Raw genomic sequence first — 18,101 nt, 5'->3', positions numbered from 1 at the left:
TACAAGGTAACAGTAACCAAAGCAGTATGGTATTGGTATAAAAACAGACACACAGACTAATGGAATAGAATAAAGAACTCAGAAATAAAACCACATATTTACAGTCAACTGAGATTTGACAAAGCCATAAAGAACTTACACTGGAGAAAGAACATCCTCTTCAACTAATGGTGCTGGGAAAATTGAACTGAATAGAATGAAACTGGACCAAACCCCCAGCCAATATCATATTGAATGGGCAAAAACTGGAAGCATTCCCTTTGAAAACTGGCACAAGACAGGGATGCCCTCTCTCACCACTCCTATTCAACATAGTGTTGGAAGTTCTGGCCAAGGCAATTAGGCAGGAGAAGGAAATAAAGGGTATTCAATTAGGAAAAGAGGAAATCAAACTGTCTCTGTTTGCAGACGACATGATTGTATATCTAGAAAACCCCATTGTCTCAGCCCAAAATCTCCTTAAGCTGATAAGCAACTTCAGCAAAGTCTCAGGATACAAAATCAATGTACAAAAATCACAAGCATTCTTACATACCAATAACAGACAAACACAGAGCCAAATCATGAGTGAACTCCCATTCACAATTGCTTCAAAGAGAATAAAATACTTAGGAATCCAACTTACAAGGGAAGTGAAGGACCTCTTCAAGGAGAACCATAAACCACTGCTCAGTGAAATAAAAGAGGATACAAACAAATGGAAGAACATTCCATGCTCATGGGTAGGAAGAATCAATATCATGAAAATGGCCATACTGCCCAAGGTAATTTATAGATTCAATGCCATCCCCATCAAGCTACCAATGACTTTCTTCACAGAATTGGAAAAAACTACTTTAAAGTTCATATGGAACCAAAAAAGAGCCTGCATCGCCAAGTCACTCCTAAGCCAAAAGAACAAAGCTGGGGGCATCACGCTACCTGACTTCAAACTATACTACAAGGCTACAGTAACCAAAACAGCATGGTACTGGTACCAAAACAGAGATATAGATCAATGGAACAGAACAGAGCCCTCAGAAATAACGCCACATATCTACAACTATCTGATCTTTGACAAACCTGAGAAAAACAAGAAATGGGGAAAGGATTCCCTATTTAATAAATGGTGCTGGGAAAACTGGCTAGCCATATAGAGAAAGCTGAAACTGGATCCCTTCCTTACACCTTATAGAAAAATTAATTCAAGATGGATTAAAGACTTAAACGTTAGACCTAAAACCATAAAAACCCTAGAAGAAAACCTAGGCATTACCATTCAGGACATAGGCATGGGCAAGGACTTCATGTCTAAAACACCAAAAGCAATGGCAACAAAAGCCAAAATTGACAAATGGGATCTAATTAAATTAAAGAGCTTTTGCACAGCAAAAGAAACTACCATCAGAGTGAACAGGCAACCTACAAAATGGGAGAAAATTTTCGCAACCTACTCATCTGACAAAGGGCTAATATCCAGAATGTACAATGAACTCCAACAAATCTACAAGAAAAAAACCAACAGCCCCATCAAAAAGTGGGCAAAGGATAGGAACAGACACTTCTCAAAAGAAGACCTTTATGCAGCCAAAAGACACATGAAAAAATGCTCATCATCACTGGCCATCAGAGAAATGCAAATCAAAACCACAATGAGATACCATCTCACACCAGTTAGAATGGTGATCATTAAAAAGTCAGGAAACAACAGGTGCTGGAGAGGATGTGGAGAAATAGGAACACTTTTACACTGTTGGTGGGAATGTAAACTAGTTCAACCATTGTGGAAGTCAGTGTGGCGATTCCTCAGGGATCTAGAACTAGAAATACCATTTGACCCAGCCATCCCATTACTGGGTATATACCCAAAGGATTATAAATCGTGCTGCTATAAAGACACATGCACACATATGTTTATTGCGGCACTATTCACACTAGCAAAGACTTGGAACCAACCCAAATGTCCAACATTGATAGATTGGATTAAGAAAATGTGGCACATATATACCATGGAATACTATGCAGCCATAAAAAATGATGAGTTCATGTCCTTTGTAGGGACATGGATGAAATTGGAAATCATCATTCTCAGTAAACTATCGCAAGGACAAAAAACCAAACACCGCATGTTCTCACTCATAGGTGGGAATTGAACAATGAGAACACATGGACACAGGAAGGGGAACATCACACTCTGGGGACTGTTGTGGGGTAGGGGGAGAGGGGAGGGATAGCATTAGGAGATATACCTAATGCTAAATGGCGAGTTAATGGGTGTAGCACACCAGCATGGCACATGTATACATATGTAACTAACCTGCACATTGTGCACATGCACCCTAAAACTTAAAGTATAGTAATAAAAAAAAAAATTTCTCTGAACTGAACAACAATAGTGACACAACTTATCAAAACCTCTGGTATATGGTAAAAGCAGTGTTTCAGGAGGCTAAAGTTCATAGCACTAAATAGCTACATCAAAAAGTCTGAAGAGCACAAATAAACAATCTAAGAAAAAAAAAATCAACTCAAAGTGGCCTAAAAACTTAAATGTAATATCTGGAACTGTAAAAATATTAAAAGAAAATCTAAGGAAAACTACTGAACATTGGGCTAGGCAGAGCATTTATGACTAAGATCTCAAAAGTACTGGCAACACAAACAAGAATGGACAAATGGTACTTAATTACACTAAAAAGCATCTGCACAGAAAAATAAATAATCAACAGAATGAAGAAACAATTTTTGAATTGGAGAAAATATTTTCGGAGTATTCATCTGACAGAGGACTAACTTCCAGTATATACAAGGAACTCAAACGACTTAGAAAAAAAAAAATGTTCCCATTTAAAAAAACATGGGAAAGAACATGAATAGACATTTCCCGGAGGAAGACACACATTCAGCCAGCAAGTATATTAAAACATGCTCAATATCATAATTATCACAGAATGCAAATCAAAACCACAATGTTATCATCTTACCCCAGTCAGAATGGCTATTATCAAAAACACAAAAGATAACAGAGGTTGGCGAGGAAGTGGAGAAAAAGGAACTTTTATGCACTGTTGGTGGAAATGCAAACTACTGAAGCTACTATGGAAAACAGTATGAAGATTTCAAAAAAAAACCCCTGAAAATATACTTATCATTTGATCCAGCAGCTCCACTACTGGGTATCCACCCAAAGGAAAAGAAATCAATATATCAAAGGGATTCCTGCACTCAGATGTTTATTTCAGCACTATTCACAATAGCAAACATATGGAATCAACCTAAATGTCTGCCAATGGATAAATGGATGAAGAAAATGTGGTGTATACATGCACAATGAAATATTATTTGGACATAAAAGTAATGATATCATGTCATTTGCAGCAACATGGATGGAACTGGAGGTCATTATCTTAAGTGAAATAAACAAGGCACAAAAAGACAAATATTGCATGTTCATATTTACATGTGAAAGTAAAGTATTTGATCACATGGAGGTGGAGAGTAGAAAGATGGATAACAGAGCCTGAGAAGAATAAATGGGGAAAGGAAGATGAAGAGAAGTGGGTTAATGGGTACAAACATACAGTTAGAGTGAAGGAATAAATTCAATGTTTGATAGTAGAGTAAGGTGACTATGGTTAATATAAATGTATTGTACTCAGGTGATGCCCTCCCTAAATGCCTTGACTTGATCACTACACATTATAACCATGTAACAATGTTTCACATTTACTCCATAAATTTGTTCAAATAAAAGAAAGTTTGTCTTAAAAAGTCACATACAAAAGAACCTCAGACAAATAAATTAACTAAAAAATTAGTTTTCTAGTTTACAGCTGGTCACTCCTGCTTGTCATAATAAGCCAATTCTTTGGAGTTTTTAAACTCAGGGACTTGATATGTAAATTATAGTATTTCATGAAATGGAGACACGAAAATTGGTATTGGCGGGAAATACTCAGCAACAATAAGCTTCCAGATTCTAATTTTAAACTAATTACATTAAGTTGGATGGCCAACTTAATGTAGAGCTGAAGAAATTAGTTCTCCCTCAATCATGTAATGAAATAAAAAATAATAATTTTTTATTTTGATAAATGTTATTCAAAAATTATTATTAATACAAAGCAAACGTGAAATATGGCTATAATAAGAATATGCAGTAAACACCTTCTCACAAATAGACCTTGTAAAACGAGTGGATGCAATGATTCCTTGTAGTACTAATAACGTATGATTCTTTTGACAATGAACCCTTTTTACGGAGAATTAATTAAGATGTAAAAATGAAGTTTTAAACTTTGCCTTATTTTACAGTCCCTTTCACACCATTAAAAAATGTGTGTGTGATAATTTCATTTGTTTATTGGGGCTACTCTTTAAATTATATTAAAAGCAGCATTCAGCAAATAAGGTATATTTATTAACATTTGGAAATGAAATTGTGAAAAATAAAGAAAATCAAAATAATGGTTAAACAGTTGACACCAATTATATTTAATTTATAATAAAAATCAACCATATCACAATAAATTCTCTGTTCTAGTTTTGTAGTATGCTAAGGTAAGCCTTCCTCTAAGTTCAAATTCTGTTTCTATCTAGCTTGTCACTCTAGGAAAGAAACTAATTCTTTTTGGCCTGCACTTACTTAAAATAAGATAAAAGATTTGGTCCAAATAGGCCATACTTTATTTTTCAGATATTTAAAGTAAACTTTATTTTCAGATAATTTAGATTTACACTCAGCTGTGAGAAATAATACAGAGAGATCTGTGTATCCTTTGTCCAGGTTATTCTAATGATAATATATTGCAAAACTATAGTACCAATCACAATCAGGATATTAATAATATAGTCAAAATACAGAATAATTTGATTACAACAAGAATCCTTCATCTTGCTGTTTTATAAGCACATCCTCTTCTAGCCTGCCCTCATCATTTCCTTAACCTCTGGCAATCACTAATTGTTCTCCATTTCTATAATTTTGCTATTTTAAGAATGTTTTAGAAATGGAATCATAGAGTACACAGGCTTTTGAGATAGACTTTTTGCATTCCCTAATCTCTGGAGAGTCATCCACATTGTTGTGTGTCTAATAGTTCATGCCTTTTTATTGCTAAGTAATGTCCCTTCACACATTTTCTGGATGGCTTGTAGTTTTGGGCTATTATGAATAAGCTTCTATAAATATTTGTGTATAGGTTTTTGTGTAAACATTTTAAGTTTTGATTTCTCTGGGATAAATGTCCAAGTATTTCATAGGACAGATGCATGTTTAGTTTCTTATAAAACTGCCAAACTGTTTTTCCTGAGTGGCCATACTATTTTATATCTCCATCAGCTATGTGTGAATGATGTACTTTTTCCCCATTCTTACCAGCATTTGGTGATTTTATTGTAGCCTGTCTGATAATTCTGTAGTAATATCTTATTTTGATTTTAATTTGCATTTCCCTAATGGACACCAATGTTTAACATCTTTTCATGTGCTTACTTTCCATCTGTATATCCTCTTCAATGAAATGTATCTTGTTGTCTTTTGTTCGTGTTCTAATTTGATTGTTTTCATATTGTTGAGTGTTGAATGACTTTTTACTAGTTATTTGTCTGATATGTGGTTTGCAAATACTTTCTCCCAGTCTTTTCATCCCTAATTTGATAAACAGCATCTAAACAAAATACAGATATTTTACTTTATGATAAAAAAGAATGCTTTCCTAAGACATGGAACAAAGCACTTATACATAGAAAAATGTTTTCAAAAGTTCAATGTATCATTTTCCCCCATTTTAAATCCTGCTATGGATGTCAATTCTAAGAACTCTTTTCCCAGCCCTACATCCTGAAGATTTCCCATGTGTTTTTTTTCTAAATGTCTTATAGTTGTATTTTTATATCTAAGTCCATGATGAATTTTCAGTTAATTTTTAGATAGAGTGTGAGGTTTAGGTCAGGGTGCATTTTATTTGCCTATGAAAGTCCAATTGCACCAGCACTCTCTGAAAACAAAACAAAACAAAACAAAACCTTCTTTCCTCTATTGCACTGCTTTTGCAGCATTGACAAACATTAGTTGGGCATATTTCTGTGTGTTAATTTATATGTTCACTCTTCCATTGATCTATTGTCTATCCCTCCACCAAAACTAAAGTCTTCATTAGTAAAGGTATCTAATAAGTCTTGAAACAGGGTAGATGAATTACTTTCACTTCACTGCTCTTTTTTTGAAATTGTTTTAGCGATTCTAGTTCCTTTGCTTTTCCATATAAAGTTTAGAATAATCTTGTCTATATCTACAAACAACCTTGCTATAATTTTGACAGGAATTGTGTTAAATCTATATACATCAGTATGAAGAACTGAAAATAGTATCTCTCCATTTATTTATAGATTCTATCATTTCTTTTATCAGCAATTTGTTGCATATGAATTTTCAGCATACAAAATTTCACTTCTTAGTTTAGACTTATACCTATGTATTCCACTTCTTTTAGCAATTGCAAATTTTTGTATCCATATGTTCACTACTAGTATACAGCAATACAATTGATCCATGTATGTTAATTATGTATTCTGCCACCTGGCTAAACTCATTTATTAAATCCAGAAATTGTTTTAGATGCAAAATTTTCTACTTAGACAATCATGCCATCTGCATATAAGCACAGTTTTATTTCTTTTTTTACAATCTGAAAACTTATTATATGCTTTTTTATCTTGCTGAATGGCTAGAGCTTCTATGGCTGTGTTTCATATGAGCCAAGAGAGTGAAAAGCTTTGCTTAGTTCCATATCTTAGGAGGAAAGCATACAATTTTTTTTTACCATAAAGTAAAATATCTGTATTTTGTTTAGATGCTCCTTATCAAATTGAGGAAGTTCTTTCTATTCCTATTTTTCTGAGAGTTTTAAACAATGAGTGTGTGTTCATTCTTTTTTTAAGTTATTTTTAAAGCATTGACTGGTATTATCACATGTTTCTTCTTTAGATTTTCCATGTGGTTGATTATATCATTGGATTTTTGAATGTTGAGCAAAATGTGCATCCTTGGGAAAAACTACTCTTAATCTTTGCATATAATTCTTTTAATGCATGTGGTGGTTATTACTGAGCGTCAACTTTATTGGATTGAAGGATGCAAAGTATTGATCCTGTGTGTGTCTGTGAGGGTGTTCCCAAAGGAGATTAACATTTGAGTCAGTGGGCTGGAAAAGGCAGACCCACCTTTAATCTGGATGGGCACCATTTAATCAGCTGCTGGTGCAGCCAGAATATAAAGCAGACAGAAAAACGTGAAAAGGCTAGACTGGCTTAACCTCCCAGTCTACATCTGTCTCCTGTGCTGGATGCTTCCTGCCCTTGAACACTGGACTTCAAGTTTTTCAGCTTTGGGACTATGACTGGCTTCCTTGCTCCTCAGCTTGCAGATGGGCCTATTGTGGAACCTTGTGATTGTGTGAGTTTGATACTCCTTAATAAACTTCCAATATATATATATTAGCTCTATCCATCTAGAGAACCCTAATACAATGCATTACTGGGTTATATTTCCTTAGGAATTTTTACATTTATGTTCCTGAGGAATTCAGATCTCTAGTGTTTTTTTTTTTTTTTCATTGTCTAAGTCTGGTTTTGGTATCAGAGAAATACTAGTTTCACAAAATGAAGTAGAAAGTGTTTCTGTCTCTCTTATTTTTCACTGGAATGGATTGTATAGAATAGCATTAATTCCTGTTTAAACATTTTATAGAATTCTCCAGTGAAACCATCTACACTGGAGATTTATCTTTTAATAACTTTTAATTTATAAATTTAATTTCCTTTATAGTTATCAGGCTATTAAAATAATCTATTTAATAACGAGTGATTTGTGGTAATATTGTTCCTAAATAATTGATCCAATTTATTTGTATTTTTTAATTTGTGTGTGTAAAGTTCTTTATAGGATCCTCTTATTCTTTTGATATTCAGAGAGTCTGTAGTGAAATCTGCTGGTTCTCATTCTAAATATTAGTACCTTGCATCTTCTCCCTCTCTTTTGTTCTTTGCCAAATTAATACAATTTGTGACTTTTATAATCTTTTAAAGAATCAGGTCTTTGCTTCATTGATTTTCTGTATTTTCCACTTCACCAATTTCTTCTCTTATTAATCATATCTTCCTTCTGCTTACTTTGAGGTTTATTTTGATATTTTTGTTGTTTTGTGTATTTGAGATGGGAACATAGATTATTCATTTGAGACTTTCCTCTTTCCTAATGTATTAAATTAGTTACAGATTTCTTTCTTAGCACTGCTTTAGTTATATCACACAAATGTTGATATGCTCTAGTTCATTTTTATTCAATTCGCAAAATTAAAAATTCATTTGAATCGCTATTTGATGTATGGAATATTTATGAATATGACGTTTCATTTCCTAGCTTTTAAAGATTTTCTGGCTTTCTGTTACTGATCTTTAGATTGATTTCCTTATAGTCAGAGAAACGTTAAATAATTTTAATTCTTTTAAATTTTCAAGATTTATTTTATGGTCCAGGATGTGACTTAATTTGGTACATCTTCCTCAAACACTTGAAAATAACGTACATTCTGTTGTTGTTGGGTGAGGTCCTCTGTAACTGCTCATTAGATCCCACTGGTTGATGATGTTGAGTTATTCTATATCCTTGATGATTTTCTAATTATTCTATAAATTTGAGGGAAAGTGCCAGTAAAATTTCGACTATAATTGCGTATTTGTCTATTTACTCTTTTAGTTCTATCTGTTTTTGTTTCTCATTTTGCAGCTCTATTTTTTGGTAATATACAGTTAGGATTACCATATCTTCTTGGGAACTGGTCCCTTTTATCACTATATGCCCCCCTCTGTCTCTGGTAATTTTCTTTGCATTGAGGTTTACTTTATCTGATGTAAATATAGTTACTACTGCTTTCTCTGAATAATGTTTGCATGAAAACTCTCTTTTCATTCTTTCATTTTTAGCCTGCCTATATCACCTATACCATTATGTTTGCAATGAACTTCTTGTAGACGATATGTATCTGGATTATGTTTTGTAATCCACCCTAACAACATATTTTAACTGGTGTAGTTAGACCATTTACATTTAATGTGATTTTTGATATGTTAGGGCTTAAGTACATTATTTAATCTTTTTCTTTTCTGTTACCTATCTTTTTTCTTTCCCTGTTTTCTTTTCATTGCATTTCTATGGACTTTTAAAATGATAACACTTTAATTTCTCTATAGTGCTTTTAAGTGTGTCTCATTATACAACGTGTTAATGGTTGTTGTCGGATTCACATTTTATCTATATAACTTATCATAGTTACCCAGCGCTATTATTTTTCCAGTTCACATGAGGTGTAGAAACCTCACCTCCCTTTTTACATCCTCTAAATAAACTTTCCTAGTTTAATATAATTGCCTTACATATTTCATATGTCCATATATGAAATCACATCAGATTTAAAATCACATCAGAAAGTATTTTTCGTCTACCATCAAACATAATTTAGAAAACTAAAGATTTACTCATATGTTTGCTCATCTTGTTTTTTTTTTTCCTTCCTTATGCTCTAAGTTCCCGTTTTGTATTGTTTCCTTTCCATTTAGAGAACTTCCTTTAGCCATTCATTTAGGACATCTAGTAGTGGCAAACAATCTTAATTTTCATTCATCTAATAATTTTTAAAAATTTCTTTCCAATTTCTGAAGAATATGTTTCTGGATATAGGATCATTTGACAGGCTTTTGTTTTTTCCATTACTCAAAAAGTATTATGCAACTTCCTTCTTGCCTTCATGGTTTCTGGTGAGAAATACACTGCCATTCACATTCTCTGCTATAGGTAAGTACTTGCTTATCTCTTGTTGCTTTCAAGATTTTTCTTTTGTCTTTAGTTTTCAGATGCTTGAATATGATGTGTCTTGGTGTGGAGTTACTTGGATTAATCCTGTTTGGAGATCACTTAGTATTTTAAATCTATAGGTTGATGTCCTTTGTCAAATCAGGAAAGTTTTCAACTAATATTCTTGAAGTGTTTTTTAAGGGTGCTTATTTCTCTTTTTCCAGGACTCAGATGACACACAAATGTTAGATATTTTGTTATGGTCCCACAGTCCATGAGGTTCTGTTTTGGCTTTGTTTTTGTTGGTTTATTGAGTCTATAATCTTTGTGTTGTTCAGATTGGGCATTTTCTATTTGTCAATCTTCCAGGTCATTGATTCTTTTCCTTCGTCCTCTCTATTCTGCTGTTGAGCCCATACACTAAGTCTTTCATGTGGTTACTTTATTTTTCAGTATTCTTTTGTTATTATTATTATTATTATTATTATTATTATTATTATTATTATACTTTAAGTTTTAGGGTACTTGTGCACAACATGCAGGTTTGTTGCATATGTATACGTGTGCCATGTTGGTGTGCTGCACCCATTAACTCATCATTTAGCATTAGGTATATCTCCTAATGCTATATCTTCTGTTTCTTTGCTTAGATTTTCTGTTTCATTGATAAGACTTTCTACATTCTCGTCTGTTTCATGTGTGTTTGTAACTGCTCATTTTATTATGTTATATGATGGCTGTTCTAAAACCTTTGTCCTATAATTATAATACCTCTGACATCTATGTGTTGGTAACTACTGACTGTCATTTCTTTTTTAGTTTAAGAAACCTGTTTCTTGGTATGAAGAGTGATTTTCATTTTATGAAATACTGGAAATTATTTACATTTTCTGCTTTAGGTGGCTTCATCAGATGCAATTCCAGTAGGAGAGTGAGGGTGGAAATGCACTGCCCCCTTATTGCCTGGTAAGTATAGAAGCTCAGCATTCTAATTTGGCAGGGTTAAATGTTCTCATTCAGCGTTCTAATTTGGCAGGGTTGAATGGTCCTCACTGTCACCATGGAAGCAGGAGGACTATTAATACAACATGATACTGTTAATAAAGTAGTGAATTCCAGTCTTGTGCCTTACTAAAAAAGGTTTCATCTTTCAAAATCTCAATTTCAAAGAAGTACTAAAAAGATAAAATACAATGAACAGACAGAGTAAAGGCCCCAATAAGAGCAGATGAACTCTAGAGGAGGCCACAGTTATGGGAGTAATATAGCATGATGAGATAAATGTTGCAATAAGAATTACGAGTCTTAGATTTTAGTCCTGATTCTACTGACTACTTAGTTTTGTAACTTTGGGAAACTTACTTCAACATCTCTGGTCTTGGTTTTTTAAAACAGGAGGAGAGTTGTATGAAATAGGCCATAACTTATTTCCCATTTTAACACTCTATGCTAAACTATTTAAAATGAGAATTATATAAGATGGCATATCAAAAATTCTGCATACATATAACATCAGTGTTATAAATATAGTCACCATTATAATTAGCACTGATAAAACCTCATAGTTAAGATAGTGCAGGTATAACAAAATTTTGAGGAAACATGTCCTTTTTCAGCACATGAAGGTGATGCCAACTTATAGTTGGGAGATATCTGGGAACTTCTCAAAGCCAAGACTTCCTCTACCTGCAGCAGAATCACTTGGTATACTTGATAAATATAGATTTCCTGAGCTCCAGCCCCAATTGATAAGAGCTTTTAAAAGGCATCCTGTATGATTTTTATGCACATTAATGATTGTGAACCACTGCTTAGGCTTCAAGAAATTATTTTCAATCTTTTTTTATTTTTATTTTTATTATACTTTAAGTTTTAGGGTACATGTGCACAACAAGAGAAAATAGAGTTGATACGCTATATCCAAGGAGAACAGTCAATTACAGACAGTTATGATGAAAAAGAAATGGGGTCTATGCTTTTAAGCTGGCAAACTTATATTTTAAATATTAATTTAACAAATTTGGATAGGGATCAAAGAATATAAAACAAATGGCACAAATCTATAAGAAGGCCAATATTTAGAATGAACTCTGGCTCTGAAACATTTCAAAGGACCTCAAGGAAATTTATTTCTATGGGTAAGGCAGGAAAGAAGAATAACTGAGTTTACTGCTTTATGTAGGTGGTAAAAGGTTATTATAAATTATGTGTAGAAGATATTCAACAAATATCAACTTTAATCTTCTCAGTCATAGAGAAAAGAATCTGCAAGCAATCATGGTTAAAAAACACTTGAAATATGTGAATTTTATTTATTCATTCATCAGAAGTTCATATAAAATAAAATTCAAAATCAATTTGAGCTATATAAAATGTCTTATTGTGCACAAAATATTGTCTTATATTGCTAAGCATCTTTTTCTGATGAAATGTTCCATAATGTACACAAAATTCACAAAAGGTATTATGATGTCTAGCAGCTTAGCACATTAGCTTTCCTTTCTAGAGAACTACAGTTTAAAAAATAAAAATAAAAACTTGCTCTATTTTTTGTAACTTTTCAACGTGATCTTTTTCTTAAGGAATGTTTCATTGAGCACCTATTGTCCACTTGATGTAGGAGTCACATGAACAAATAAAAAGGTATTTGTTCTCAAGAAGCTCAATACTGAAACTAGATACCAGGAAAAATTAGCAAACAGATGAATTGTTTTATTTCCTATCTAAACCAATAAAATTGTTGAGGTTACATGTTTTTCCTTTATTGCAGCCATCAATGGGTTTTCCTTAAGATTCCAGATGATTAAAGAACTGCTACAGGATTTAACATAGAATTTCATACATACAATTCCATTAACTTTCATTATTTTAAGTTTTTTTTTTTTTTCTTTTGAGATGGAGTCTCACTCTGCCACCAGGCTGGAGTTCAGTGGTGCGATCTTGGCTCACTACAACCTCTGCCTCCCAGGTTCAAGTGATTTCCTGCCTCAGCCTCCCTAGTAGCTGGGACCACCGGCACACGCCACCACACCCAGCTAATTTTTGTATTTTTAGTAGAGACGGAGTTTCACCATTTTGGTCAGGATGGTCTCGATCTCTTGACCTCATGATCTGCCCGCCTCGGCCTCCCAAAATGCTGGGATTACAGGCGTAAGCCACCGCGCCTGGCCTAAGATTTTTATATAATGAACATAAGGAACTAAATTTTCAATGTATTGGAAAATCTTTTAAAGAACCATACAGATTATATTTCCTGGAGTTAAGAATATTTATTTTCATAAAATCCATCAGATTCTGCACATGTGGGGGAAACACACTTTTGCTCACCATTACTCTTTGTATTATGTGCATATCACTAAATCATATTTGAGTTTAAAATTGTAAAATAGATTAAATTATTATCAAATAAATACATGCATAACATAAGCAGGCATGACATTCTAAAGAAATTTACATGCAAGTTTATACTCATAACCATGAGAATTTAGTTACAGATGAAATCCTGAAGCATATTCTCATGACAAAATAAATCTCTTAGTACCGGCTAAGTATTTACAGACATTATTCATTTTCAAATATTTTGCTAATGCCAGAAGCAAGGCAATTCCTGGCTTGTAAAACAGAACAAACCACCCTACAACATCTGGGATACTTACACACTTTTCGCTGTCAAATACATAGCACAAATGTTTATTTGACTCAGAATCTTTGCATATGAAAGTGAATATCCTCTTGTCAGTTTTATCATCTGCACAAAAAGATATTCTATGAAGCTGGCAATTGTGTTGAACTTCCTGTGAACACAGATGGAAATAAACATAGTTGATGGGACTCTTTTTTCATTTTCTGAAATACTCGTTTGTGTTAATAATATATGACTTTAAAAGTAGAACAATCATCTGTCAATCTTTGATTTTATAATTATGTACACCCCAACCTAAAACAAAGGCATAATGGATACAGATAGATCTCCTGATTCAGGATGAAACTAAGATATGCATTTCAGTAGTGCTTAGCAAAACACAAGCATAGTACAAAATGATCAAAGATTTATGGCCTATCTGAGCTACAATGGCTCTTGAGAAATCATATACTTTAAACTTTGCATGTTTACAGAGGAGAACAATGAGACCCAGAAAGAATAAGACACCCCCACAGTTTTACAGAATTACCAGAACTCTTTTAAACCAGAGCAATTCTCATTTTATCTCACTGCTATTTACTAGCATTATAATTTAGAACACAGCTTTATCTGGATACGATTTCATGTGAAACACACTACCATTTCATCCTTAGTAATCTTATTAAATTTTATTTTACATAATTTCATGGTTACTCATACACTCTTGAACCTGTTCTGTCTAGGAAGCTCATCTTTGGAACTTCTGTAGCATTTTTCATGAAGCAATGAATGAATGGTATACATATTCAGACTCCAAATCACGCAGTCAAATCTATTCATCAGTAGAAGACAAATACTGCAACCAGATAGATATAGTTGCAGCATATATTTACACATGCACACACACAGACACACACATACATTAAATTACAAAACTTATAAAATAGCAGGTATATACATCATTAAAATAAAAATATTTATATAAAATAAATGTGTTTCTATAATTACTATTATTTAGTCAAAAGATGGAGCATTTGACACTTTTTATATTCATACAGATCATCCATGTTAATTATTCATTCTTCACAGTCTTCTGAAACATGTTGGAGGTAGAAAAGAAATTCAACGTTTTTGATTATGACAAGTAGAAAAATCAACTATTCCCTTTTCTGTTGTAGTCATAAATATATTTTCCTAAGATACATTAAAACACTAGAAATATCAATCAGAAACTCAGTTCACCAACATTATTGAGTGGGTGTTTTATAAGATTGGAGATGGAAGAAACTATAGTTTCATCTAAGGAAGGCTGGCTGAATATCCCCCAAAAAAGCTTTATTTCAGGTTATAACTAGAAGAGTTTCTCTAAAGGTGGCTTCAGACAACCTGTAGTACAAATACCTGGGGTGCTTGCTATAAAAATTTACACTGTTTTTACCTCAGTTGAATCAAAATCTCAGAGATTTTGTTCAAGATAAGAATCATTGATATGAAAACATTTAAACTTCTCAGTTCAGAGTTTGATGTGTCAGCTTGCTGAGATTTGCTCTATTACTGTGATTCAAATAACTGCTCGTCAGACTGAAAATGAATATATAAAATGAGATATACAAATAAATGCTAAGAGAACTGTCCAGAGCAATGCATTCCTTCCCTGCATACAATGGTAAACCAAACGGTAAGCCATCGAAGAGATGCTTGGTAAGTATGAAAATTAAGATGAGGAAGTATATTGTAAGATTGTAATGCTTACTGGCATTATTAGATAGTCTAATTCATCTGTTTAAAAGCAGGGGGAACCAAGTCTAAGAAGAGGTGCTTGACTTACTTAGCTTTTGATGGCGGCATCTTTCCTTTCTTATACAGAGAGCATCGATGGACAATGACCATATTTGTTTGAGACTATCTTCTTTCTATATTTTGCCTATTAGAACAGTTTCCTTCCTTATTGATTTTTTTTGTTTTAATGACAATATAGTCAATTAAATAACAGCTCTCTGTTAAATGATAGCTCCCAAATACTGACAGGAGGTCTACACCAGCTTATTAATTGTAAAAGCATGTTCATGATAAATAAAGAGAAAATATTACTGCTGAACACTATAGGAAAAAAATTCATTTCTCCATAGATGGGAGAAATTATGAGTAACATGCAAAACACAACATTCACTTAGCTGGTGCTGAAATCTACACAGTCTCTCATTTACTCTCATTTCTAGCACTCTATAATCTTCATTTGGAGGACAAGTGAGAAAAGCAGAAAGGGAAAGGACACAGAGGACACAGAAAGATAGAGGAGCCAACTGTTATTGAGATTGCTTTCACTTAATTTTCACTTTCCATTTTCATTCATCCAAGTGAAAAAAAAATAAAGATTATATTCTGTATAAAGACAGTCCATGTTAGATTAATAATATATTTAAAAATCCTGTCTCACATATGTATGTTTAACTACAAATAAATTTATTTTAGAAGTATCACATTTAATTGTTTTTTTCTAAATATCAACATACATCTAGAATGAAATGATTTTTTTCTGTTTCACTTATGTATATGTCCTTGAATAGTAGTTTCTAAATGCATGTCTGTGAATGTCTATGAATAGGTTGTATCCAAGAACTGAGAACTGTCTCTTTCTGTCTCTCTCACGACACACACACACACACACACACACACACACACACAGTAATCGGCATTCTTAGGAATGTTTTGGGGACACTGGTGCTCAGCAGAGCTTTTTAATCCCTTTTTTAGATTTCCTACATTTTTAATGCATTCAAGAAATGGTACTTTATATATATGGGTAAATAGTCATATACTCTATATTCATATGTAACATAAGGTAAATAGTTGTTCTATATTAATATGCAATATAATTGAATGTATAAAATATCTCAAGGATTTTTAAACGCCAAGATTGCTCTCCAGGTTTGGTAGGGAATAAAATAGAGATGCTTCTTTTTCATTAAGAGTTTTAAAAACTCACTTCTGGGAATAGAATTCAAGTAGGGCTCTTAAAAATTAGCTATTAGTGCTAAATGCATACCTCAGAAATTTAGAAAGATCACTAGTTAGCAATCTAATATCACACCTAGACGAACTAGAAGAACAAATATCAACTAACCCCAAAGCTAGCAGAAGATATAACTAAAATCTGAGTGGAACTGAATAAAATTGAGAGAAAAAAATCCATAAAAACAATAAACAAACCCAAAAGTTAGTTCTTTGTAAGGATCAACAAGATCACTAGACCACTAGCTACATAAACAAAGACTAAAGGAGAGAAGAGCCAAAGAAGTACAATGAGAAACAACAAAGGTGATATTACAACTGATCCCACAGAAATACAAAAGATCCTCAGAGACTATTATGAACACCATGAAGCTCACAAACTAGAAAATCTAGAGGAAATTGATAAATTTCTAGAAACACAGAACCTCCTAACATTGAATCAGCAAGAAACTGAAATCCTGAACAGAACAATATCAAGTTCTGAAATTGAATCAGTAATAAAAAATCTACCAACCAAACAAAGCCCCAGAGCAGATGGATTCACAGCGAAATTCTACTATACCTACAAAGAAGAGTTGGTACCAATTCCACTGTAACCATTCCCAAAAAACCGAGGAGAAGGAACTTCTCTCTAACTCATTCAACAAAACCAGCATAATTCAGATACCAAAACATGGCAAAGATACAGTGAAAAAAGAAAACTACAGGCCAATATTCCAGATGTACATAGATGCAAAAATTCTCAACAGAATACTTGCAAACTGAATTCCACAGTACATTAAAAAATTAATTCAAAACAACCAAGAAGGCTTCATTCCTGGGATGAAAGGTTTGTTCAACATATGTGAATCAATAAATACAATCCAACATAAAAACAGAATTAAGAACAAAAACCATATGATCATATCAACAGAAGTTGAAAAAGCCTTCAAAAAAATCCAGCATTCCTTCATGATAAAATCCCTGTACAAACTAGGCATTGAAGGAACATACTTCAGAATAGTGCAGCCATCTATGACAAACCCAAAGCCAACATAATACTGAACCAGCAAAAGCTGGAACATTCCCCTTGAGAACTGGAACAAGACAAGGATGCCCACTCTCACCACTCCTATTCCACAGAGTACTCAAAGTCCTTGCCAGAGGAATCAGACAGTAGGAAAAAAGAGAAGGCTTCAAAATAGAAAAATAAGAAGTCAAACTATCCCTCTTAACTGACAATATGATTATCTACCTAGAAGATCCTAAAGATTCCACCAAGAGGCTCCTGCAACTGATAGTAAACAACTTCAGTAAAGTTTCGAGATATAAAATCAATGTACAGAAATCAGTAGCACTTCTGTACACCAATAACATTAAAGCTGAGAGACAAATCAATAATGCAATCCTATTTACAATAGTCAACAAAAAAAATAAAATACCTAGTAATACATCTAATCAAGGAGGTGAAAGATTTCTACAAGAAGAACTACAAAACACTGCGGAAAAAAATCAAAGATGACAGAAACAAATGGAAAAATATTCCATGCTCATGAATTGGAAGAATTAATACTGTTAAAATGACCATATTGCCCAAACAATATACAGATTCAATGCTATTCCTATCAAATGACCAATGCCATTTTTCAGGGAATT

General features: G+C 33.1%; 1 protein-coding gene across 31 annotated transcripts in view; it reads right to left on the bottom strand.

Annotated features, from left to right (window-relative positions):
• GULP1 (GULP PTB domain containing engulfment adaptor 1) overlaps positions 1–18,101 on the bottom strand; it is a 314,696-nt gene that overhangs the window by 42,926 nt on the left and 253,669 nt on the right. For 24 of the 31 annotated variants that reach the window (XM_054478465.2, XM_054478469.2, XM_063647686.1 and 21 more), the window contains one exon: positions 13,489–13,626. The exons of the other annotated variants lie outside the window; for them this stretch is intronic. In XM_054478465.2, coding sequence (XP_054334440.1) covers positions 13,489–13,626 — 138 coding nt within the window. The remainder of the gene's footprint in view (positions 1–13,488; positions 13,627–18,101) is intronic. 31 annotated transcript variants of the gene reach the window in all.

The sequence above is a fragment of the Pongo pygmaeus genome, chromosome 11 (genome assembly GCF_028885625.2).
Source record: "Pongo pygmaeus isolate AG05252 chromosome 11, NHGRI_mPonPyg2-v2.0_pri, whole genome shotgun sequence".
In the NCBI taxonomy this organism is placed as follows: Eukaryota; Metazoa; Chordata; class Mammalia; order Primates; family Hominidae; genus Pongo; species Pongo pygmaeus.
This window is presented reverse-complemented; position numbering and strand designations above follow the sequence as displayed.